The sequence below is a fragment of the Pelophylax lessonae genome, assembly GCF_965119305.1.
Source record: "Pelophylax lessonae genome assembly, chromosome: 1".
NCBI lineage: Eukaryota > Metazoa > Chordata > Amphibia > Anura > Ranidae > Pelophylax > Pelophylax lessonae.
In genome coordinates, this window is record NC_138768.1 from 681,980,677 (window position 1) to 682,005,769 (window position 25,093).

At 47.8% G+C, this 25,093-nt stretch overlaps 1 protein-coding gene across 1 annotated transcript in view; it reads left to right on the forward strand.

The window, feature by feature from the left end:
* Window positions 1-2,504: 2,504 nt before the first annotated feature.
* Window positions 2,505-25,093, forward strand: part of FNIP2 (folliculin interacting protein 2) — a 150,389-nt gene continuing 127,800 nt past the window's right edge. Inside the window, exon 1 of the mRNA XM_082269043.1 lies at window positions 2,505-2,706. Coding sequence (XP_082125169.1) covers window positions 2,621-2,706 — 86 coding nt within the window. The 5' untranslated portion in view covers window positions 2,505-2,620. The remainder of the gene's footprint in view (window positions 2,707-25,093) is intronic.

Sequence of the window (25,093 nt, forward strand, 5' to 3'; positions counted from 1 at the left end):
AAAAAATGTAGAAAGCACAGCAAAAAGCACTACAGAAATGTTGAAAAGCAACGTGCATAGGTGTGAATCGAGCCTAAATTAATGGAAAGGGAAGCTATGGCTATTTGATTATTTGAAAATTCGATCATTTTGACTAGGGATAGACTGATTATAGGCAAGGCTGATATATTGGGGGCCGATATGCACTTTCCCCGATATATCGGTATCGGCCCCGGAACTGGCCGATATTATTGTGACGTCATTCTGCCTTCTTAGGCCGCCTCCCTCGCCTTGGACAGCCTCATCTGGAGTCGGGACTAGTCTCGCGGGAGTGTATCACAGCCATACACCCACCCACAGCAGCCCGGTGCCACCCACATCCACAGGCCCTGTACCAGCAAGCCAGCCAGCCACCCACAGGCCCTGTACCAGCCAGCCACGCACAGGCCCTGTACCAGCCAGCCACAGGCACTGTACCAGCGAGCCAGCCACCCACAGGCCCTGTACCAGCCAGCCACAGTACCAGCGAGCCAGCCACCCACAGGCCCTGTACCAGCCAGCCACTGTACCAGCCAGCCATCCACAGGCCCTGTACCAGCCAGCCACCCACCCACAGCCCCTGTGCCAGCCACCCACCACAGGGTGCCAGACAGCCAGCCACCCACAGGCCCGGTACCAGCCAGCCACAGGCACTGTACCAGCCAGCCACCCACCTACCACAGGGTGCCAGCCAGCCACCCACCGCAGGGTTCCAGACAGCCAGCTATCCACCACAGGGTGCCAGGCAGCCAGCCATCCAACACAAGGTGCCAGCCAGCCACCCACCGCAGGGTTCCAGACAGCCAGCCATCCACCACAGGGTGCCAGCCAGCCATCCAACACAGGGGGCCAGCCAGCCATCCACCACAGGGCGCCAGCCAGCCATCCACCGCAGGGCGCCAGCCAGCCACCCACCGCAGGGTGCCAGCCAGCCATCCACCACAGGGTGCCAGCCAGCCAGCCATCCACCACAGGGTGCCTGCCAGCCAGCCACCCACCACAGGGTGCCTGCCAGCCAGCCACCCACCACAGGGTGCCAGCCAGCTATCCACCACAGGGTGCCAGCCAGCCACCCACCACAGGGTGCCAGCCATCCACCACAGGGTGCCAGCCAGCTATCCACCACAGGGTGCCAGCCAGACATCCACCACAGGGTGCCAGCCAGACATCCACCACAGGGTGCCAGCCAGCTATCCACCACAGGGTGCCAGCCAGCTATCCACCACAGGGTGCCAGCCAGCCATCCACCACAGGGTGCCAGCCAGACATCCACCACAGGGTGCCAGCCAGCTATGCACCACAGGGTGCCAGCCAGCTATCCACCACAGGGTGCCAGCCAGCTATCCACCACAGGGTGCCAGCCAGACATCCACCACAGGGTGCCAGCCAGACATCCACCACAGGGTGCCAGCCAGCTATCCACCACAGGGTGCCAGCCAGACATCCACCACAGGGTGCCAGCCAGACATCCACCACAGGGTGCCAGCCAGACATCCACCACAGGGTGCCAGCCAGCTATCCACCACAGGGTGCCAGCCAGACATCCACCACAGGGTGCCAGCCAGCTATCCACCACAGGGTGCCAGCCAGACATCCACCACAGGGTGCCAGCCAGCTATCCACCACAGGGTGCCAGCCAGCCATCCAACACAGGGGGCCAGCCAGCCAACCACCACAGGGCGCCAGCCAGCCACCCACCGCAGGGTGCCAGCCACCCACCACAGGGTGCCAGCCAGCCATCCACCACAGGGTGCCAGCCAGCCAGCCATCCACCACAGGGTGCCTGCCAGCCAGCCACCCACCACAGGGTGCCAGCCAGCTATCCACCACAGGGTGCCAGCCAGCCACCCACCACAGGGTGCCAGCCAGCCACCCACCACAGGGTGCCAGCCAGCCATCCACCACAGGGTGCCAGCCAGCTATCCACCACAGGGTGCCAGCCAGACATCCACCACAGGGTGCCAGCCAGACATCCACCACAGGGTGCCAGCAAGCCAGCCATTAAGCATTAAACAAAAATTAACATGTTCAGTACCAGATTTGTGTCAAAAATTGTCTTTAATTTTCAAAATGTTAAATGTACAAAATATCGGCCGATACCGATACGTTGTGACCAAAATATTGATATCGGTATCGGCCCGCAAAAAGCCATATTGGTCTATCCCTATTTTTCACCCAGTCGCACATCAATCGGATTTAAAATTAATAGAAGCGTATATGGCCACCATGAAAGTTCATCCAATGCCTTTTCAGGCACACGTCTGGGAGTATAAACGTGTATTATATTCTTACAATCTCCCCGTTAGTCTGCCCACCCCAGAGCAGTACAGTGAAGCCCTCATAGCTCATCCTAGACACGTCACCACCGTGCCAGGAATCCTCCCTGAACCCGACAGCCAGGAGATTCCCCGGTGACGTCACCACTCCTGGATTTCGGGGGAGGGAGGGAGGGGACCCCAGGACTGAGCCCCGCCCTCTCAGTCACATGAGTGTGGCTCCATGCAGGAGATAAAGCGCAGCACCATGGCGGGGAGCAGGCGGAGAGGGATGTCTCGGGCTCCTCTCCCGGTGTATATGAAGCCGTGATACATGAGGTGTCACCATGGCCCTCCTCCATAAGATATTCAGCAAGAGAGGAAACTCCAACTGTACAGCCGGCACAGGGACCAAGGAGAGCGCCGCATTCAGGTGATATCACCGGACTATAGGATGAATGATAAATGGGGGGAGGGGTGATAACCACCTCCTACTACACATGTGTCACATGACCTGTTACCTATACACACCGAGAGATGCTGCATCCTGAGGGAGGGGGGGTCAGTACTGTACCTTGTGCTGGGAATAGGGAGAAGCATAGATGGATAGGTATAATGCTGAGCAAGGCATTAGGGAATAAGCCCCACTTGTGTTCTGTGAAATAGAAGCCCCCCCCTCCCCCCATGTGATCTATTGAGCCCTATGAGTGATGGGTCTGTAGGCACTGGGGTCTGTACAGGTTAGGGGCTCATTCACATGTGAGATTTAGCCCCTCCACTGTGCAGATGTGTGGAGTTACCTGGTCATGAATGTAGGTCAGCGGGCAGGAGTGGGTGCACAGATTTCAATGCTGATTTATTTATTTTTATTTTTTGCTGGTGTTTTTTTTTTTTTTTTTTTTTATTGTCGGCTTTCTATCAGAATACCACTACCCATCAGAAAATGCAAGGGAAGTGACGTTAAAAACAAAATTGCTTACTGCGCAAGCGTTATGCATTCCAACATGGCCGCTATGCGTTTCAATAGGTTTCCTAATCTGACAGAACATGAAGGCAGCAGTGGATATCTTCTTAAAGCGGAGTTCCGGGCACAGAAGTAAATTTTCAATAAGCATACCCCCGGGACAGTCAGGGCTAGCACATTCCACAATGGCTAGCCTCTGATCTGTCCCGGTTCGCACTTACCTTTTAGAAGAAATACTTACTTATAAAATTTCTTCCACAGCGTTTCCATCTCTCTTGTGGGCAGCTGAAGCCGGCGCGGTCCTCTTCTGTGTCTTCTTCCGCGTCTTCTTCTCCCAGAATGCGCCTGCATCGGCCCCTCTTGTCACTTCCGGTGCGGCGCCGCATTCCTAAACAGCTTCTGGGCATGCCCAGAAGCTGTTTAGCAGGGGAATGCGGCGTCGCCCGGAAGTGACGAGCAGGGCCGGTGCCGTCGCATTGATTCCTGGGAGCGATGACGTTCAGCTCCCAGGAATCATAGCGAGACAGGAAGTGACGGGGTGAGCCGCGGCGCCGAGGGAGGAAGTACTCTGAGGTGAGTATTTACGATCTTCAATTAAAAGGAAAGTAAACAAAAAAAAAATAACTATCCAATTCCTATTCAGGTAATGTTGAACTAGCGGAGGGGCACAAAAAAAAAATATCGTTTTTGTGCCCGGAACTCCACTTTAAGCCCCGTACACACGTACCGATTGTCGGCCGCAAATATTCGGCCGATTGTCGGCTTGTTAGTATGATGCTTCCAACAGCCGACAGCGCATTTTCAGCCGAACAGAATCTGGTGTGCAGGCATTAAAACTTTTGTACGCCGACACCAGAACGGCCGATTGTTCGCCAGTCAGTACAGAATTCGGCCGACAATCAGCAGATTTGCAAGACTGGGCATGCTCAGAGAAGAAAAAAGACAAGGAAAGTTAACCATCACATGACATCACTTCTGCAGTCGGCTGTTGTTGGCCGACAAAATTTGTGTGTAGTCTTTTGCACTTTTCAGCGGACAGGACAGCCCTGGACAAAAGACGGCCGATCGTTCGGCCGACGATCGGTACGTGTGTTTGGGGCTTTTCACCCAAGCAAGTCTTCAATTCCACACTTATTCTAGCAGTAAACTCCCCTTCTATACTAAAATGGACTATTTCACCGTGACCGAGTGAAAGTCTAGTTCCGAGGGAGGACAGAGGATAACGACGGCTGGGGTGAGCTCACCGCTGGACCATGGGACAGGTGAGTAGCTGTTTTTTTTTAACCACTTGCCGACCGCCGCACAACTAGATGAAAAACGGATAACAACTGATGAAAAACGGATGACAACTGATGAAAAACGGATGACAGCTGATACATTTTGACGTGACTGAACTGATGAACTGAACGGACCGTATGTGTGAAAGGGGCCTTAGAATCACGCCCCTAGGGATACATTTAACCCACTGATCACCACTAAAGTTAACCCCTTCCCTGCCAGTGTCATTTTTACAGTAACAGTGCATATTTATAGCACTGATTACTGTAGCAATGTCACTGGTACCCCCAAAAGTGTCATAAATGTCAGCCAGGGGTCTGATCTGTCCACCAAATGTCACAGTCCCGCAAAAAAAAATTGCAAATTGCCGCCATTACTAGTTAAAAAAACAATAAAAATGACCTAAATCTATCCCGTAGTTAGTAAACGCAATAACTTTTGCGCAAACCAAAATACGCTTATTGCGATTTTACTAAAAATATGTAGCATAAAACAAATTGGCCTAAAATGTTAAAACATTTTGATTTTTTTTTTTTAATTTTTTTTTTTTTTTTTTTTTTGAGAATTTCATATAAAAAAAAATTTGAAAAATATTATTTTTTCAAAATTGTCGCATTTTTTTTTTTGTTTATAGCGCAAAAAGTAAAAATCGCACAGGTGATCAAATATCACCAAAAGAAATCTCTGTTGTGTGAAAAAAAGGACAATTTTATTTGGGTACAGCGTTGCACGACCGCTCAATTGTCCGTTACAGTCACGCAGTGCCAAATCGCAAAATAGGGCCTGGTCTTTGAGCAGCCAAATCCTCCGGGGCTTAAAGCGGAGTTCCAGCCATTCACTCACCTGTCCAACGGTCCAGCGATGCGGCCGCCCGAAGCATCGATCTTCTCCCTCGGTGCCGGCATCACTGCTGTGGGCACCCGGCTGTGACAGTTGCGGCTTCACAGCCGGGTACCCACTGCGCATGGCGCGAGTCGCGCTGCGCGTCTTGATTGGCCGGCAATCTTCTGGGATCTCTGACGTGTCCCAGAAGATTGCAGGGAGGGAGGGGGAGAGGAGAACTTCTGTTCAGGGTGCCGCGGCGCTCCGAGCGGATACCTGTCAAAACTAGGTACCCGCTCCCACCCCAAAAAAAATGACATGCTAAACTTGCACCGTTTAGGAGATATTTACCGTGCATGCAGCCGATGACATCATCGGCGCATGCGCTCTGAAGGAACGGCCACCCGTGCCGTTCCTTCAGATCCCAGTGCCGTGAACGGTGGTTCCCGCGCGCATGCGCAGGAGTGATGTAATGCCTTTGTCTTTACAGGTTTTTTTTTTTTTTTTCAACATTTTTTAAACAGGTTTACTTCCTCTTTAAGTGATTAAAGTCAGCAGCTACACTCTTTGTAGCTGCTGTCTTTATTTTTTTTATTTTTATAGGTGCCTCCTCTTTAGGGATGCAGCCGCCTGCATTATGACAGTGGAGACTCCTTCACCATTAATATACACTGATCAGCACTGCAGTCGATTACCTGCTGTGCCGATCGGAGAAAATTTTTCCAACAAGTCAGTTTGTGAGAAGTGAATAAGCCCCACTTGTGTTCTGTGAAATAGAAGCGCCCCCCCCCCCCCCATATGATCTATTGAGTCCTATGAGTGATGGGTCTGCAAGGATAGGCGGGCTGGGGATCTGTACAGATTAGGGGCTCATTCATGTGCGTGATTTAGCCCATCCACTGTGCAGATATGTGGAGTTGCTTGATAATAAATGCAGGTCAAACTTTGACATGCGGGCAGGAGTAGGTGCACGGATCTGAATGCTGATTTTTATTGCTGGCAATTTGTTTTGTTTTTTACATTCAGCTGTCAGCAGGGAAGCTCTGACAGCTGATGACTGATCGCTTGCTAAGGACACATCAGCCGGCTTCTCGACCCGCTCCTAAACAACCAGCTATACAGAAAAAAAAAATGCACGTATAAAAACACTACGCAATGCAAACTGTCCTGTAGAACACATCAGTCACAAACTGCATAGATGTGAACCAAGCCTAAAGCTGGCCATACATGGGTCAGTTGTTTTTAATCAGGCACAGGGCTGATCCAAAAAAAACTAAAATCAATGAACAGGTTCCCCAATCCACAGAAGTGAGGTGGATGGAGGAATCCTCCTTGCTGTGCTATTGTATTAGGACAGTGGAGACTCCTTCACCATCAAAATACACTGATCAGTGCTGCAGTCAATTACCATCTGTGCCGATCAGAGAAAAGTTTCAACAAGTCAGTTTGTTAATCAATCTCACGAATGGGAATAGCCGTAAAGGGATCAAGAAATTGGCTAAATTTCAATCCTCTATATATGGCCAGCTTAAATGGCATAGTTCACCTTTACCAAAAAAAACGCCTATTAAGATAAGGGGCGTTTGTAGATAAAACAAACTGTGCAGCTTTGATCAAAGTTAAATAATACCCTTGCTGTAGGTGTAGAACATTTATGTACCCCCCACCCTGATGCCTGACTTAAAGCGGAGTTCCACCCTGGATTTTTTTTTTTTTTTTTTAATACCCCCGGGACAGTCAGGGCTAGTACATTCCACAATGGCTAGCCTCTGATCTGTCCCGGGTTGCACTTACCTGTTAGGACAAATACTTACCTTGCAAACGTCTTGTCCAGCGCTGCCATCTCAGATGTGGGCAGCTTGAAGCCAGCGAGATCCCCTGCGGCGTCTTCTTCCACCTTCTTTGGTCCCACGATGCTCTGCGCCGGCCCCAACATCACTTCCGGGTCGCGCGCGTCATCCCTCTACAGCTTCTGGGCATGCCCAGAAGCTGTTTAGAAGGGGATGACGCGCGCGACCCGGAACTGACATCGGGGCCGGTGCAGGCGCAATGATTCCTGGGAGCTATGACGTTCAGCTCCCAGGAATCATTGGAGAGCCAGGAAGTGACGACGGGCCGCGGCCGAGGAAGGAGGAAGAAGGAAGTAAGGTAAGTATTTTTTCTTCGCTACGAGGTAAGTAAAAAAAAAAAAAAATATGCGATTATCCATTTCTTTTTCAGGTGACCCGGAGCGAGAAGATGGAGGTAAGTATAAAAATAGGGTGGAACTCCACTTTAAAGAACTAAAACCAAAAGCTATTTTGGCTATACTCCTGCTCCTGGGAATCACAGAAGCACTGCACTCCTGTGACCTGTTTTCAGCTGACAGCGAGCTAAAGTCCTCTGTTGGCTGATGTCCCAGAGCCACTGAGAGCCTAAAGGCCCGTACACACGGGTCGAAATTCGGCTGGGAATTTTCGTCCGACCAATCTGCCGATTTTCTGCTTGTTAGTATATAATGCTTCCGACAACCGACTCCGACTTTTCGGCCAAAAAAATCTGGTGTGCAGGCTATAAAATTTTTGTCCTCCGTCAAAACACGTCCGACTTTCGTGCAGTCAGTACAGATTTCGACAGGGAAAAATCTTATGAGCAAGACTGGGCATGCTCAGAGAAGAAAGAACACAAAGAAAGCAAACCAACACATGACATCACTTCTGAAGTAGAATTTTGTCGTGCGGGAAAATTTGTGTGCGGTCTAGGCACATTCCAACCAACAAAACGCCACTCTGGACAAAAGATGGACGACCGGTCGGTGGAAATTCGTTGCGTGTGTGTACTAGGCTTTAGCCAGCCTCTCCACAACCTGGTGCTCCAGTGAGTGCTGGAGGGGAGAGCAGAGAGCATCTGACTGACAGTCACCACTCTGCTCAGAGCGGAGGGGAGAACTGAGTGATCAGCAGTGTTTGCTTGCTCAGTTCTCACTGTAGAACTCAATGTTGCATCCACCCAGATGTGTGTGTGTGTGTGTGTGTATATATATATATATATATATATATATATATATATATATATATATATATATATATATATATATATATATATATATATATAATATATATATATAATATATATTTTTTTTTTTTCAAAAAATCATACTTCTCTTTTAAATACTGAGATGGCATCATCCCATCCTATTCTTGTTGCTAAGACACTCACTCTCAGTAGTTACTGTTCACCCCCGCCATAACCGGGGCGAGCTCTTTCTCTGATTCAAACCCACTCATGTGCACTCTCTCTCTCCTGACACAGTGGCTCTGAATACATTGCTTTAGAGCCCACTCCTGTGATGGTGGAGGTGAACAGTAAGGCCCCTTTCACACATGGGAGTCTGTCGGTGGACTCGGTTTTTCTCAGCGGGGGATCAATCCGCCGATCCCCCGCTGAGCAGACGGAGCTGTCGGGTCACCGCTGTTCTCTATGGGGTTATTGGACCGCCTGTCCATTCTCATCTGATCCGATCCGCTGGACGGATAGAAAATAGGATTTCCATCCGTCTAGATTTGACGGACCGAATCGGATCGGATGTCAGCGGACATGTCTCTGCTGACATCCAATGCCCCATAGAGATGCATGGGGCATCCGTTCTGATCGCCTGCAAAACTGACAGGCGCATCTGAATGGTCCACTAGTGTGAAAGGGGCCTTGGCGCTGGGAGTTTCTTGGCAACGCCCTAGCAACAAGGCATGGGATGATCACATCTCTGGGAGTATTTTCAGCCAGGCTTTAGAAGTTACATAAATTGCTTACACCTATAGCAAAAACATTATTCAACTTTGGTCAAAGCTACATAACTTGCTTTTGTCTATACAGGCGCTTCTTACCAGCATAGACCGCTTTTTGGTAAAGGTGAAAAAAAAATGTATATGCATGTCTTTTGTGTTGAGGGGCCTATTATATTGCATGAATACACAACATTTTACCATGTACAGTTGTAAAACCATGCAACGTGCACTGCAGCATACATTGTGCCTTCCTTTTTATTCTCTAATATTCCTATTTTGAAAATCTGTATTTTTCACATATCTGCTGTTGAGCCATGGATGAGTGCGCTAATAAGCTGTACTCCCGAGGATGGCATTGATGGAAATAGCTGGCTAAGGAGATGGAGCATGTATTATGTAACGATACATAGTGTAATGTGCTAGCATTGAATTTTGTTGTGTGCTAGAAGGGATCCTTGTGAGAAAAATATGCAGGCCGACATTGCTGGCCAGCTCCTGAAAACTCTAGTTGCTTTTCAGCTGTACTAATGTAAATTGGGTAACACAAGCTTACTGCAGGTAAAGTCAGAACTTGTGAACTGCATGTGTGTTATCAGCTGGTGGCTTAGGGTATTTAAAGTGTAGTTCTACTTATGCTGCCAAATTTGATAACTAATTTGACTGCAAACACTAGAGGATCTATGTATTAAAGAAAATAAAAAATTGTTGCCATGCAGATGTCTCAAAGTACAGCTAAGGCTCATTTGGCTGTACTTCCCCTGTGGATCACAGTTCTTTCTGCACTCCTGTGACCCATTTTCAGCTAACAGCGGCTGACGTCACAGAGCCATTCCAGGCTCAGTAAAGATTGTGACCATATGGTTGGGATCTGACTAAATGCCTGAACTGGCCCAGTCTCTCAGAGAGCCGCTGAGAGCCTGAGCTGGCCACTCCCATCCCCTCCGCAGTCCAGTGCTCCAGTGAGCGTGGTGGGAGGGGCAGAGCAGAGAGCCACTGACTGACAGTGATCCACTCTCTGTATACATGTTGTGCTGCACTGCAGTTCATTGGACTCCTACTGTACAGTACGTTGGGGTATCATTCACAATAAATGGCAGTGCACATAGAGCATATTGCCATGTGTTGTTTGTTTCCACAACTCACTTGTGTGAACTGTGAACGAGCTTGAAGTCAGATACTCCAAAACAGGTGGGGAACGATACCGACTTGGCGCCCGCGCTATAGCTGAAAGATGGCTACAGCGCGGGCTTAAAATGCCAGGAGGATGTACATGGATGTCCTCCTGTTCTTGCACTGTCCGACTTGGGACTCGGCTGATCACTGATCGGGGTAAAGGACCAATCGCAGAGGGCCCTTTACAAGCGATCGGCTGTCAGCCAATAACAGCTGATCACTTAAGTAAACAGAAGCCGATTATCAGCTTTGATTTTTCCCTCACGCTGTCAGAATGAAGAAGGAGAAAGCCTTTAAGGGAAATCGGTCCCCTTAGTGCCCTCCAGTGCTGCCAATCAGTGTCCATCACTGCCTCATCCAATAGTGTAATTTATCAGTGCAGCCTATCAGTGCTAACTCATCAGTGAAGGAGAAAAATGACCTGTTTGCAACATTTTTTAACAATATGAAAAATTTTTTTTTTTTTGTTTTGTCAAAAATCAAAAACCCAGTAGTGATTACATACCACCAAAGGAAAGCTCCATTTGTGTGAAAAAAAAGATAAAAAATTCATATGGGTACGGGTACAGTGTTGCATTACCGCTCAATCATCGTTCAAAGTGTGAAAGCGCTGCAAGCTGAAATTTGGCCTGGTCAGGAAGGGGGGTATATGTGCCTAGTAAACAAGTGGGTTAAGTGGTTTTGGCCTGCTTGTGTACTTGTGGGGAGTTCTCTGGCAGTGGCATACATCTTGGTAGACTAGAGATGAGGCATCTGATTTATTTTAATTTATTTATTTTTTAATCAGTGGCTATTGTAATGGAATACCCTCACTCCTGAGGAAGATGGATATTGAAATGCATTAGATCAGTCTGACTATGGATCTAAGCTAGAGGAATAGACACAGTACTTATGAATATAGTTCTCACCAGGTAGTGAATTGGGTTTTCCTGTAATGTGTTGCACTGACACTGTTATATAATATAATTTTCTGTCTATTTGTGGTGTTTTTATGATGTATAAATACATAAATAAATTTTTATTTTATTTTTTATTTCTTTTTATTTTATTTTTTTTACTATTTGCAGCAAATAGTTTGCCTTAAAGTCCCATTATAAAGAAAGTAAATATTTGGTGTAAATGAGCACATAATCTGCCCAGAAAGAGGGACCACTCCCTGATATATTGTTGTGTATGTGGAAGCTTATCTGATCATTTTAGTTTATTTGCAAATGATACCTGACCAGGTGACCAGATTACATTGATTAATTATTTCCTACACAAAGAAGGCCTGTATTGTCCTTCCCATTAGGATTTGGTCACAGCCATCACATGCCAGTGAACAATGTCTGATTACTGATGACACTACTGCACTTCCTCTTTCAGCAGAAACTTCTCATCTACCCATAAATAATACAGGGATATTCTTATTCTTTGGTAAGTTGGATTTCTTGGCAGTTCCCTGTGTGTATGTGTGTGGCATACATCAGCCAAACCTCTTCCCTTTTAAAATCCCTGTCAGGTTTTACTGCTATATGGGGCTCAATTGGAGAGCTTTCACTGTCGGTCTTGGTTCCCCCTCTTTTTACAACACGGGGAAATGGATAACGATATAACCTTTGTTGTGGTGGTTTAAGCATTCCCCTACTAAAAATTGGAAGAAAACAAAAGTTGTTTCTGTCTGTGTTAATGTTGAAGTAAGACCTGAGGTTCAAATCTATTCCTAGTCTAGCAAACTAGAAGAAATGGCTGTAATCGCTTTAATTTAGCAAAACTGACAATTTGCATATTTTATTTATTTTTTAAGAACAAATCAGGCTTTTATTTGGTACTGTCTCTTGATTTAAAAACAAAAACAAAAAAAAAAAAAAAAAAAACAAAGCATATTCAGTAGTAAAAAACACATATTGCATATGGAAAATCAGATAAGAGTCATGCCAATTATAACATGTATACAGACTTTTGAAAGTGAAAAATACACAAACCGGTTAACCAGAGCTTGTTGTTCAACATTTTACACAGGGTGACCTATCTTATCTGGATAAAATGACCACAAGCCCAAAACAAAAGAAGAAACCACTAAAACTCTTGGGGTAAAAACAACCTTGATCCCCTCAACAAGGGGGCTAATCAATACATCATAAAGTCTACCATTACTAATGGGTCAAGGCTGGGATTTTCCATCAAGTTCTTCCAAATCAGGCTAAATTTCTGAGTCCGTTAATAGACAGCGCCTCCTTAGCTGCCTGTTGTACTTTCTTAAGGAGGAATGTGGTTGGAGAAGATGGGTGGAGACACCAACTCAACTATGTGGTCCATATTATCCCTCTGCCCCCATCTAGCAAACTGCTCCAACTGAGAGGCCAGAAATCTAATTTTTAGGGTGTGGGACTGCCAGCACCCCCCCCCCCCCCATCCTTACTGTACTGCAGAAACAATGTAGGCTATGTGGGACTTTAGGTGAGACACCAGCAGGTAATGCCCAGCGTCTCCATCCCTGTATCAGAAAAAACGAAAGTTGAAAAGGATTAAAAGAGGTGCATGGAAGCCATAACATCGCTAAGCGTTTTGAGATACTAGACCAGTCATGGATGGGGGTGGGTTGGGGGAGGGTTGGGCTGCTCCCTCCCACCTGCCTCCTATCCATCCATTAGCAGCCATGTGATCCCATTGTGGAGACACTCAAATTAAAAGTGTTAGGACTGCAGGTAAAACAGGGTGCTGTGTAGTGGCCCTGCAGCTTACACATGCGTTTGCAAATGCATGTCAACTAAACCCCTGTTCTTTTATTTATATCATGAGACAGGTCTACTTGGTTGGTGGCTGATTGGAGGGCGAGTACATCAGACTGGGGGCTGGCTGGCTTCCATGCACCTCATTTAATCCTTTTCAACTTTCGTTTTTACTGTACTGCAGACATCCTGAAATTGGGAGTGAATACGGTTAAACCACTTATTAGAAATCCATAATGGAGAGTTAGAGAAAAGATATGGAAGCTGTGGGGCCCAGACCATGTTTATGCGGTTATTGTGCCCCACCACCGAGAGGGGTAGTTTGCACCAGCTTTGACATTTTAGCCGTTGCCTGTCCAGCAGAGGGTTGATGTAATGGATCAACCGGCACCCCGACCGGGCACCTCCGTTGACCGATGCTCCTAGTGCTTCCCGAGGGCTCCAAGCACCTCACCAGACACCATAACCACGTCAGACCCCACGAACTGCCGCAGCTTGGTTGGGGTCTCGCCGTCTCCTACCCACCCTGGACCTACGACAAGGCTACAGGTTCCTGTGGGTGACCCTCTTTCCCCAGAGAGTGAAACAGGAACAAGCTCTTACAAGAGCTTAGTGATTATCCAAGGGAGTATGAAGGACATGGCAATCCCTTGTAGCATATTTCCCCCAATGAGAGACAGGACTCTAGATTGAGGGTGAAGCATAACTCAAAACTTTAATGGTAAAGCTGCTCTTTTTATACAGTTTTCGCCCACAAGGTTACCGCCCAGGTGGACCTTGTTGAGAACAGGCCCTGAGGTTCACAATCCAATGAAAAGAGTTTTACACTCTCATACAGTGTACACAAACATATATACTGTGGGACAATCCCCCCTCCCCCTTAGCAGTCGATTAACATATACATCCCCTAATAAGTTTATCTTAAGGCAGACAGAACAATGTGAGGTCATTAACATGTAACAATGGGACAGGTAAACTTTAACACAATACACATTCCAATTCAATACACAAACAATAGGGAAGACTGTCAATGACAGTCCGTGTGTCTCTCTCACAGACAAGCCCACAGAATAGACATTATCTAGAAGGAAGACTTCATGGCAATGGTCTATAACAGTCTTAATCTCCCAGTGTAAAGTGGGAAATCTTCATATTTCTATATGAATATATTGCTGACAAACATTACTGTCCCATCTGAAGCAATTCAAACCATTAAGTATCTGTTTTTTACTTCCAGTGACGGTGAACACCGTCACAGTTGAGATTTAGTTGGAGGTAATTTAAGGGGTCTGGGGATACCACGACTCCTAAATATTTAAAGGAAGTAGCAATGGTAATTTGGCTGGCACCTGCTGGGAGAGGTAGTATCAATGGGTCAACAGGCATGAGAATGGACTTCGACCAATTTATGGCAAACCCAGAAAATTCACCAAATTTAGTAATTGTCCCCATTAAGGTTTGTAAGGAACCAGCAGTGCCCCCCAGATTTAGAAGAGTATTATCTGCTTATAGAGATTTTTTTTTCTCTTCTAAAGGACCTCTACAGAAGCCTACAGTGTCAAGGGTTCTTGCGGACCAGAATGGCTAATGGTTCCACCACCATTGGAAATGGCAAGGGGGATAATGAACACCCCTGACGAGTGCCCCTACGGAGAGGGAAGGTGGGAGAAAGGGAATTATTAATACGGAGCCTAGCTCTGGGTGCAGAATAGAGGACAAGTACCCAGTTGATAGAACTCAAAGTGAAGAAATGTCATCAACGCACCAAGGATTCCTCAAAAGGGTCTAAAAACTTTTTTCCGTGGTCACATAATATACAGCAGTTTTATGTGACCACGGAATAAAGTTTTTGAACCCTTTTGAGGAATCCGTGGTGTGCTGATGACATTTCTTCACTTTGGGTATCCACAGTCTCCAACCTATGGTAATTGCTGCACCCAGCATCATTGAACAGCCGGTTATCTTAAATGTGTGCATGGGGAATATTGCGTTTGGATCAGTTGATAAAACTGTCACCCAATCCAAACCTGGCCAGGATCTCCCAGAGATAAGGGCATTCAACGCTATCCAATGCTTTGGCTGCATCCAAAGACAGAATGGCCCTACCTCCTGGATTATCTACCAGTGTACCTGCAGGTTAAAGTGGAGTTCCACCCGTTTTTTCAACAATACAAAAATTGCTTTTATTCCCCAAATGATGACAGTATTGGTGACTTTTTTTTTTTTTTCTTGCTCCACTTGCCCTGTTGCTAGGGGTAAGCAATTTTCTGCCTCCTTCGGCGCCGCGGCGAACTATGTCATTTCCGGCGCCGCAGGGGCTCCTGGGAGATGTGTGTCATCATTCCCAGGAGCCGTGGGAAGGAATCATTGCATTTTTTCAAAACCGGAAATGGCGTTTGGTAGGCGGAGCTAAGCACCATGTTGGAGAAGGGAAGACGAATATTGTGTTACCATAACACAGAAGAAGCAGCGGCTGTAGAAGAGTCTACAGTGTACTGCATGTTTAGAAAAGGAATGATGCACTTCTATCCATGAGGACATCAGACAAGCTAAGATTCATCTTAGTGCTGTTATGGGTGTTGTGCTCCTCCTCCTCTCACAAAGCACACAGACGTGCTTTGTGAGAGGAGGAGGAGGGGGCAGGCAGGCACGATTAGTGTGTGCAAGGTGAGGTCCTGTGTCTTTCTGTCTGTCTGTTTGTCTCTCTCTCTCCCCCCCCCTCTGTGTGTGTCTCTCTATCTCTCTCTCTCTATCTCTCTCTGTCTGTCTCTCTCTTTCCCCCTCTGTCTCTCTCTTTCCCCCTCTGTCTCTCTCTTTCCCCCTCTGTCTCTCTCGCTCTCTCTCTCCCCCTCTGTCTCTCTCGCTCTCTCTCTCCCCCTCTGTCTCTCTCGCTCTCTCTCTCCCCCTCTGTCTCTCTCGCTCTCTCTCTCCCCCTCTGTCTCTCTCGCTCTCTCTCTCCCCCTCTGTCTCTCTCGCTCTCTCTCTCCCCCTCTGTCTCTCTCCCCCTCTGTCTCGCGCTCTCTCTCTCTCGCTCTCTCTCTCCCCCTCTGTCTCTCTCGCTCTCTCTCTCCCCCTCTGTCTCTCTCGCTCTCTCTCTCCCCCTCTGTCTCTCTCCCCCTCTGTCTCTCTCCCCCTCTGTCTCTCTCCCCCTCTGTCTCTCTCCCCCTCTGTCTCTCTCCCCCTCTGTCTCTCTCCCCCTCTGTCTCGCTCTCTCCCCCTCTGTCTCGCTCTCTCCCCCTCTGTCTCGCTCTCTCCCCCTCTGTCTCGCTCTCTCCCCCTCTGTCTCGCTCTCTCCCCCTCTGTCTCGCTCTCTCCCCCTCTGTCTCGCTCTCTCCCCCTCTGTCTCGCTCTCTCCCCCTCTGTCTCTCGCTCTCTCCCCCTCTGTCTCTCGCTCTCTCCCCCTCTGTCTCTCGCTCTCTCCCCCTCTGTCTCTCGCTCTCTCCCCCTCTGTCTCTCTCTCTCTCTCCCCCTCTGTCTCTCTCTCTCTCCCCCTCTGTCTCTCTCTCTCTCTCCCCCTCTGTCTCTCTCTCTCTCTCCCCCTCTGTCTCTCTCTCTCTCTCCCCCTCTGTCTCTCTCTCTCTCTCCCCCTCTGTCTCTCTCTCTCTCCCCCTCTGTCTCTCTCTCTCTCCCCCTCTGTCTCTCTCTCTCTCCCCCTCTGTCTCTCTCTCTCTCTCTCTCTCTCTCTCTCCCCCTCTGTCTCTCTCTCTCGCTCTCTCCCCCTCTGTCTCTCTCTCTCGCTCTCTCCCCCTCTGTCTCTCTCTCTCGCTCTCTCCCCCTCTGTCTCTCTCTCTCGCTCTCTCCCCCTCTGTCTCGCTCTCTCGCTCTCTCCCCCTCTGTCTCGCTCTGTCTCTCGCTCTCTCTCTCTCTCTCGCGCTCTGTCTCGCTCTCTCTCTCTCTCTCGCGCTCTGTCTCTCTCTCTCTCGCGCTCTGTCTCGCGCTCTCTCTCTCTCGCTCTGTCTCGCGCTCTCTCTCTCTCTCGCGCTCTCTCTCTCGCGCTCTCTCTCTCGCGCTCTCTCTCTCTCGCGCTCTCTCTCTCGCGCTCTCTCTCTCGCGCGCTCTCTCTCTCGCGCTCTCTCTCTCTCTCGCGCTCTCTCTCTCTCGCGCGCTCTGTCTCGCGCTCTCTCTCTCTCGCGCGCTCTGTCTCGCTCTCTCTCTCTCTCGCGCGCTCTGTCTCGCTCTCTCTCTCTCTCTCTCGCGCTCTGTCTCGCGCTCTCTCTCTCTCTCGCGCTCTGTCTCGCGCTCTCTCTCTCTCTCTCGCGCTCTCTCTCTCTCGCGCTCTCTCTCTCTCGCGCTCTCTCTCTCTCTCGCGCTCTCTCTCTCTCTCGCGCTCTCTCTCTCTCTCGCGCTCTCTCTCTCTCTCGCGCTCTCTCTCTCTCTCGCGCTCTCTCTCTCTCTCGCGCTCTCTCTCGCGCGCTCTCTCTCTCTCGCGCGCTCTGTCTCGCTCTCTCTCTCGCGCTCTCTCTCTCTCGCGCTCTCTCTCTCTCGCGCTCTCTCTCTCTCGCGCTCTCTCTCTCTCGCGCTCTCTCTCTCTCTCGCGCTCTCTCTCTCTCTCGCGCTCTCTCTCTCTCTCGCGCTCTCTCTCTCTCTCGCGCTCTCTCTCTCTCTCGCGCTCTCTCTCTCTCTCGCGCTCTCTCTCTCTCTCGCGCTCTCTCTCTCTCTCGCGCTCTCTCTCTCGCGCTCTCTCTCTCTCTCGCGCTCTCTCTCTCTCTCGCGCTCTCTCTCTCTCTCGCGCTCTCTCTCTCTCTCGCGCTCTCTCTCTCTCTCGCGCTCTCTCTCTCTCTCGCGCTCTCTCTCTCTCTCGCGCTCTCTCTCTCGCGCTCTCTCTCTCTCTCTCTCGCGCTCTGTCTCTCTCTCTCTCTCGCGCTCTGTCTCTCTCTCTCTCTCGCGCTCTGTCTCTCGCGCGCTCTGTCTCTCGCGCGCTCTGTCTCTCTCGCGCTCTGTCTCTCTCTCGCGCTCTGTCTCTCTCTCGCGCTCTGTCTCTCTCTCGCGCTCTGTCTCTCTCTCGCGCTCTGTCTCTCTCTCGCGCTCTGTCTCTCTCTCGCGCTCTGTCTCTCTCTCTCGCGCTCTGTCTCTCTCTCGCGCTCTGTCTCTCTCGCGCGAGAGAGAGCGCGCTCTCTCTCTCTCGCGCTCTCTCGCGCTCTCTCTCGCTCGCTCTCTCGCTCTCTCGCTCTCTCGCTCTCTCGCTCTCTCGCTCTCTCGCTCTCTCGCTCTCTCGTTCTCTCGCTCTCTCGTTCTCTCGTTCTCTCGTTCTCTCGTTCTCTCGTTCTCTCGCTCTCTCGTTCTCTCGTTCTCTCGCTCTCTCGTTCTCTCGCTCTCTCGTTCTCTCTTTAGATGTATTCTTGTATGCTTATTTTATTGTATTTTTTGATCATATACAGTATATGTAAATAAAATATTTTTATTTTTTGTAAATAAAAAAAATTTAATAAAATTTTAAACATAATAATTGACTCTGTCTCTTTATCTTTCTCTCGTGGGCGAGAGGTCGGCTGCCCTGGGCGTCTGTAGCTTGGGAGGTGGAGGGGGCGCTACCAGGAGTGTTTCTGCAACTATTAGCTGACAGAAGAGAGCGGGATGTGCTCTCTCTTTCCTCCCAGCTTCACACTCCTGTTACTGTAGCGCTCATCAGATCGGGACTTCACCTCTTTCGGCTCCTCCTCATCTTGATATGTCAGAGTGGAGAGGAGCCTAGGAGATGCTGATTGCTAAACCTTTGGCACGGACAGCTGGCGGGAGAGATGCGGCTGCTGTGCTGAAGGGGAAGAAGATCGCGGCTCAGGGATGCCACTGGTTGTCAGATCGGGACAATACAGAGTTTGATTACGTGTCCCCTACACCCCCTACACACATTGTTTGCTTTAAGGAGAGGGGGGTAACAAATACTGTAAAGTCCCGATCTGACATCCAGTGGCATCCCTGAGCCGCAATCTTCCTCCCCTTTCTGCAGCAGCATCTCTCCCGCCAGCTGTCCGTGCAAAGCTTTAGAAATCGGCTTCCCCTAGGCTCCTCCTCCGCTCTGACATATGAAGATGAGAAGGAAGGAGCCTCAGAAGAGGAGAATCACAAATCAATGTGCCGCGCTGTATCTGAGGTCTGTCTGCTGGAGGAAAGCTGCAGCCAAGCCGAGGGAAGGGAGAACTGCACTGGGGACACCAGGGAGGGGGGAGAGAGGGGAATGAGAGTATTTGTACTAGGAGGGGTGGGGAGAAGATGATTACTTCTAGGTTGGATCAATATAGGGGGGGGGGTATTTGTGCTGGGATGGGAAATTTGAGAGGTGATAGGATAACATTTTTTCTAGCAGGGAAATTGGGGAGGGGGGTGCTAGGAGGGGTGATTTGTGCTGGGGGGGGGGGGAGGATTCGTGCCAGGAGGAGGGATTTGTGCTGTGGGGGGAGAATTTGTGCCAGGAGGGGGGATTTTTGCTGTGGGGATGGAGGGAAGAGGATTTGTACCAGGAGGGGGGATTTGTGCTGTGGAGATTGTGGGGGGGGGGGGGGGAGGTTCTGTCTAGGAGGGGGGATTTGTGCTGTAGGAATAAGGGGAAGAGGATTTGTGCTGGGGGGACGGAGGGGGGGGGAGGATTTGTGCTAGGAAGGGGATTTGGGGGGGGGGTTGTGCTAGAAGAGGTGATGGGGGGATTTGTGCTAGGATGGGGAATTATGGCACTGTTAGAAATGGGGATGGGGGGAATTTATGCTAGAGGGGAAAATTGGGGGGAGGATTTGTGCTAGACGGGGGAATATGGTGGGATGTGCTAGACGGGATATTCGGGGGGTTTGGGATGGGGGGAAGAGGATTTGTCCTAGGAGGGGGGATTTGTGCAAGAAGGGGAATTTTTTTGGGGGGAGGGGGAGTTTGGGGGAGAGGATTTGTGCTAGTAGGGATAATTGATGGGTATTTCTGCTAGGAGGGGAGGAGGATTTATGCTAGGAGGGGACATTTGGGGGAGGGGAAGATTTGTGCTGGGAGGGGGGGATTTTAAGAGGGGAGAATTTGCGCTTGGAGGGGAAATTTTATGGGGGGGTGCAGTTTGGTGTCTTCGCCCTGGGCGCTGGATGGCCTTGTCCCGGCAATGCTTGCGGGAGATAGAGGATTATGTGCGCCCCCCCTCACGTGGCACCAAGGTACATTTAAAATTCACGGTGGAATTAAAGGTGAAGGCTCGGTTCACATTTATGCGAGTGCGGGAAGGCTGCGAATTCGCAGCCTGTTCCCGCATCGCACACGCACCCCCGGCAGTTCACACTGCCATATGCGATACGCTGGGGGTGTCAATGTAATCTTAACGACACCCCCAGTTTGATCGCAGTGCGATCGTGCAGTTCGCACAGGAGCGGATCGCACAAGTGTGAACCGCTGTGCGATCCGATCCTGATGCGGCAGCAAAAATGCCTCCTGTGCGTGTTTGCTGGGGGTGCGATGCGAATTTAGCCATACAAACTGTATGGATAAACTCGCACCGCACAGCTGATCGCATGTAATGTCGGAGCAGTGCGCTCCGATATTACATGCAAACCCGGCACTCGCATCAGTGTGAACCGGGGCGAAGTGAAAATTAGCAATACTGTAAAAAATAAATGGATATATAAAAATATTAAAATATATATATATAGATAGATAGATAGATAGATCTCTTATATATATATATATATATATATATATATATATATATATATATATATATATATATATATATATATATATATATATATATCTATCTTCTAGATTGTAAGCTCTAACGAGCAGGGCCCTCTGATTCCTCCTGTATTGAATTGTACTGTAACTGTATTGTCTTCCCTCACATTGTAAAGTGCTGCGCAAACTGTTGGCACGATATAAATCCTGTATAATAGTAATAATATATATGATACAGGTATGTTTAACATAAACAAAGTTAGCCACAGTAACAATGTATTAGACATTCATGTGATTTCAATTCTCACCAGAGACCAGCACAGCAGTAGCTGTGTTGCCATAACAACAGGGTGGGACCTTCCTTTGGAGGTGCATGCTGGGTAACCAGCAGCACCTATTGTAGGAAGTAGTAACATGTGGGCTTCACACGCCCACAATTAAGATGGGAGCCCCCTGCTGAGGAAAAATCAAGGTTAGTTTATGAAGAATGTCATTTATAAAACATTATTTCCTTTAAGTAGATAGGAAAACAATTACATTTAGCCAATGCTGTGATCATTTGGGGAATAAAAGCAATTTTTATAATGTTGGAAAAACGGGTGGAACTCCGCTTTAAGGAACAACCTCCAAATCTTGTCAGTTGGGATGAACCCAGATTGGTCTTGATTACTGACTCAATCTACCAATCACCTTTTGACAGTCTTGGGGCCAAGACGCAAGCAAGGAGTTTGAAGTCTGAATTCAGTGGTGAAATAGGATGATATGATTCTGATGGATGATATGATTCTGATAGAAGTTTGTCCTTCCTGGGTTGGCAAGCACTACTACAATGGCCTCTTTCATGGTATCTTGTATATGACCTGTTTTAGCTGTCTCACGTTGGTACACTGTCTTTAACAACAAGAAGCCGCTTCTTTCAGGAACTGTTCCAAATGTGCTTAGTAGGTGGCCCCTATTGGCTACTTTTCCCACATCCCTTGATTGATGAAATAAATGAAGGAGCTGGTCTGAAAATTTTCATATACTGAAATTTTGTACATTTTTTTTTTTTTTTTTTCCTCCTTTGGATTCTTCAAGTCGAATATCAAAACCGTGCAAATGTACAGTTAAAACTTAAAATATTGTGAATGTATCACATGGCCTTGTCATGTCCTATTTTTACTGCTGGGTGGTAGTGCACTGTTACTTTGTCTATAGTACATATTACATTGCATCTCTAAAGAATTGTGGCAGTTCTTATCTGTACATTCCAGTGTAGTCTCCTGTCTACATTTGTTATTTGTTACTTTAAAATGTTTCTTCTGAGTATATTATCAATTCAGTGAATTACAAGTGACTCTGTACACAATTTCATCTCCTTTCATGGCAATGTTAGTTTACAAGGGAGAACAAATGTTTCAGTAATTGGTCCTGAAATGGTGGGTATAGATTTATGTACAGTGCTTTGCAAAAGTATTCAGCCCCCTTGAACTTTTTGACCTTTTGCCACATTGCAGGCTTCAAACATAAAGATAGAAAACTGTAATTTTTTGTGAAGAATCAACAACAAGTGGGACACAATCATGAAGTGGAACGAAATTTATTGGATATTTCAAACTTTTTTTTTTTTTTTTTAACAAATAAACTGGAAAATTGGGCGTGCAAAATTAATTCAGCCCCCTTAAGTTAATACTTTGTAGCGCCACCTTTTGCTGCGATTACAGCTGTAAGTTGCTTGGGGTATGGCTCTATCAGTTTTGCACATCGAGAGACTGAAATTTTTGCCCATTCCTCCTTGCAAAACAGCTCGAGCTCAGTGAGGTTGGATGGAGCGCGTTTGTGAACAGCAGTTTTCAGTTCTTTCCACAGATTCTCTATTGGATTCAGGTCTGGACTTTGACTTGGCCATTCTAACACCTGTATGTTTAGTTGTGAACCATTCCATTGTAGATTTTACTTTGTTTTGGATCCTTGTCTTGTTGGAAGACAAATCTCCGTCCCAGTCTCAGGTAGGCTTGTGACGGTATCAGATTTTCATGCTGCGATTAATTGATTAAGGTTTTGCCACGGTATACGGTATTATCACGGTATTCTATTATTAAATTTAAATTATTAAATTTCCACCTCACTTCAATTTCATTGCTGAATTTAGGGGCTTTGGTTCACTTATGCACATTATTACATAGTCAGTCAGTACAGACTCTGTGAACCAGGCCTAAAATAGGTCATCAAGCAGTGTCTGGCCTAACTGGTGATAACTGGTCCTGGCGCTCGGCTCCGATCCGATGGCCTGGTCATTAAGAGGGCAAATCCTTGTGGTCAAGAAGTGGTTAAACCTGAAGGAGGTGTTGTTTATAAATTACTTTACTATTGCTTTAGGCCTGGTTCACATGTATGCGGGTTGGTGGTTCACATGTATGCGGGTTGGTGGTTCACATGTATGCGGGTTGGTGGTTCACATGTATGCGGGTTGGCGGTTCACATGTATGCGGGTTGGCGGTTCACATGTATGCGGGTTGGCGGCCCACATTTGCACAGGCATAGCAGCCCATTGATTTGAATGGGCTGCTATGCCCTCATTTTCCGCAGAAAAAAGGTGCGTGCAGCATTTTTTTAAAATTCAGTGGCCTTGAAATCCATCCTGCTTTTGCACCATGCGACTAACCTGCAGTTCCTGCTCTGGCAAGCTTTCTGCATTTTTTGTATACATGGGCACGGCATTTAAAAACAGTTTGCGTGTGCAGCAACAGCAGGTAAGTCGCATGGTGCAAAAGAAGGATGGATTTCATGGCCACTGCATTTTTTTTAAATTCTGCATGCACCTTTTTTCAGCTGAAAACGCAGGCATAACAGCTCAAGCCCATTCACATCAATGGGCTGCTATGCCTGTGCAAATGTGGGCCCCCAACCCGCATACATGTGAACCAGGCCTAAAGCAATAGTAAAGTCATTAATTGGTTAAACCTGCAGGAGGACCGGTGTTTTTATCTATTAATGACTTTACTATTGCTTTAGGCCTGGTTCACATGTATGCGGGTTGGTGGTTCACATGTATGCGGGTTGGGGGCCCACATTTGCACAGGCATAGCAGCCCATTGATGTGAATGGGCTTGAGCTGCTATGCCTGCGTTTTCAGCTGAAAAAAGGTGCATGCAGAATTTAAAAAAATGCAGTGGCCATGAAATCCATCCTTCTTTTGCACCATGCGACTTACCTGCCGTTGCTGCACACGCAAACTGTTTATTTTTAAATGCCGTGCCCACGTATACAAAAAATGCAGAAAGCTTGCCAGAGCAGGAACTGCAGGTTAGTCGCATGGTGCAAAAGCAGGATGGATTTCAAGGCCACTGAATTTAAAAAAAAATGCTGCATGCACCTTTTTTCTGCGGAAAATGAGGGCATAGCAGCCCGTTCAAATCAATGGGCTGCTATGCCTGTGCAAATGTGGGCCGCCAACCCGCATACATGTGAACCGCCAACCCGCATACATGTGAGCCAGGCCTAAAGCAATAGTAAAGTCATTAATAGATAAAAACACCGGTCCTCCTGCAGGTTTAACCACTTCTGGATCGCAAGGATTTGCCCCTTTAAAGACCAGGCCATCGGATCAGAGCGCCAGGACCAGTCATCACCAGGTAGGCCAGACACTGCTTGATGGCTATATAATAATGTAATGTGGGCTGCTATGCGTGTGTGTGTGTATATATATATTTATTAGAGCTGCACGATTCTGGCCAAAATGAGAATCACGATTTTTTAGCTTGGAATAAAGATCACGATTCTCTCACGATTCTCTGTGTAACAAAAAAAAATAAATTGGGATAACTTTACTGTTACGTTTTTTTTTTTTTTTTTTTTTTATTCATTAAAGTCTAATCATTGCGTTTGAAAGACTGCTGCGCAAATACAGTGTGACATAAAATATTACAACAATCGCCATTTTATTCTGTAGGGTCTCTGCTAAAAAAATATATAAAATGTTTGGGGGTTCTAAGTACTTTTCTAGCAAAAAAAAACTGATTTTAACTTGCAAGCAGCAAGTGTCAGAAAAAGATCCAGTCTTTAAGAGGTTAAACTTCCTTTCTCCCTGGCAGAGGGAAGGAAAAGATACAAATGTAATCATTTTTGTTTATAGTTAGGAGACTTAATGCTGAAAGGTGTTAGCTGAGTGAGTGAATGAGTCATCCAGCTCACTGAAATGTATCAATTCACAAGTCAGGCAGACTTGACAGAGAAACTCGGTATTTTAAAAATGCCACAATAACAATACCGTGGCTATGCAATACCGCAATATATCGAATTACCGAAAACCGGCATATGTCTAGTCTCAGGTCTTTTGCAGACTCCATCAGGTTTTCTTCCAGAATGGTCCTGTATTTGGCTCCATCCATCTTCCCATCAACTTTAACCATCTTCCCTGTCCCTGCTGAAGAAAAGCAGGCCCAAACCATGATGCTGCCACCACCATGTTTGACAGTGGGGATGGTGTGT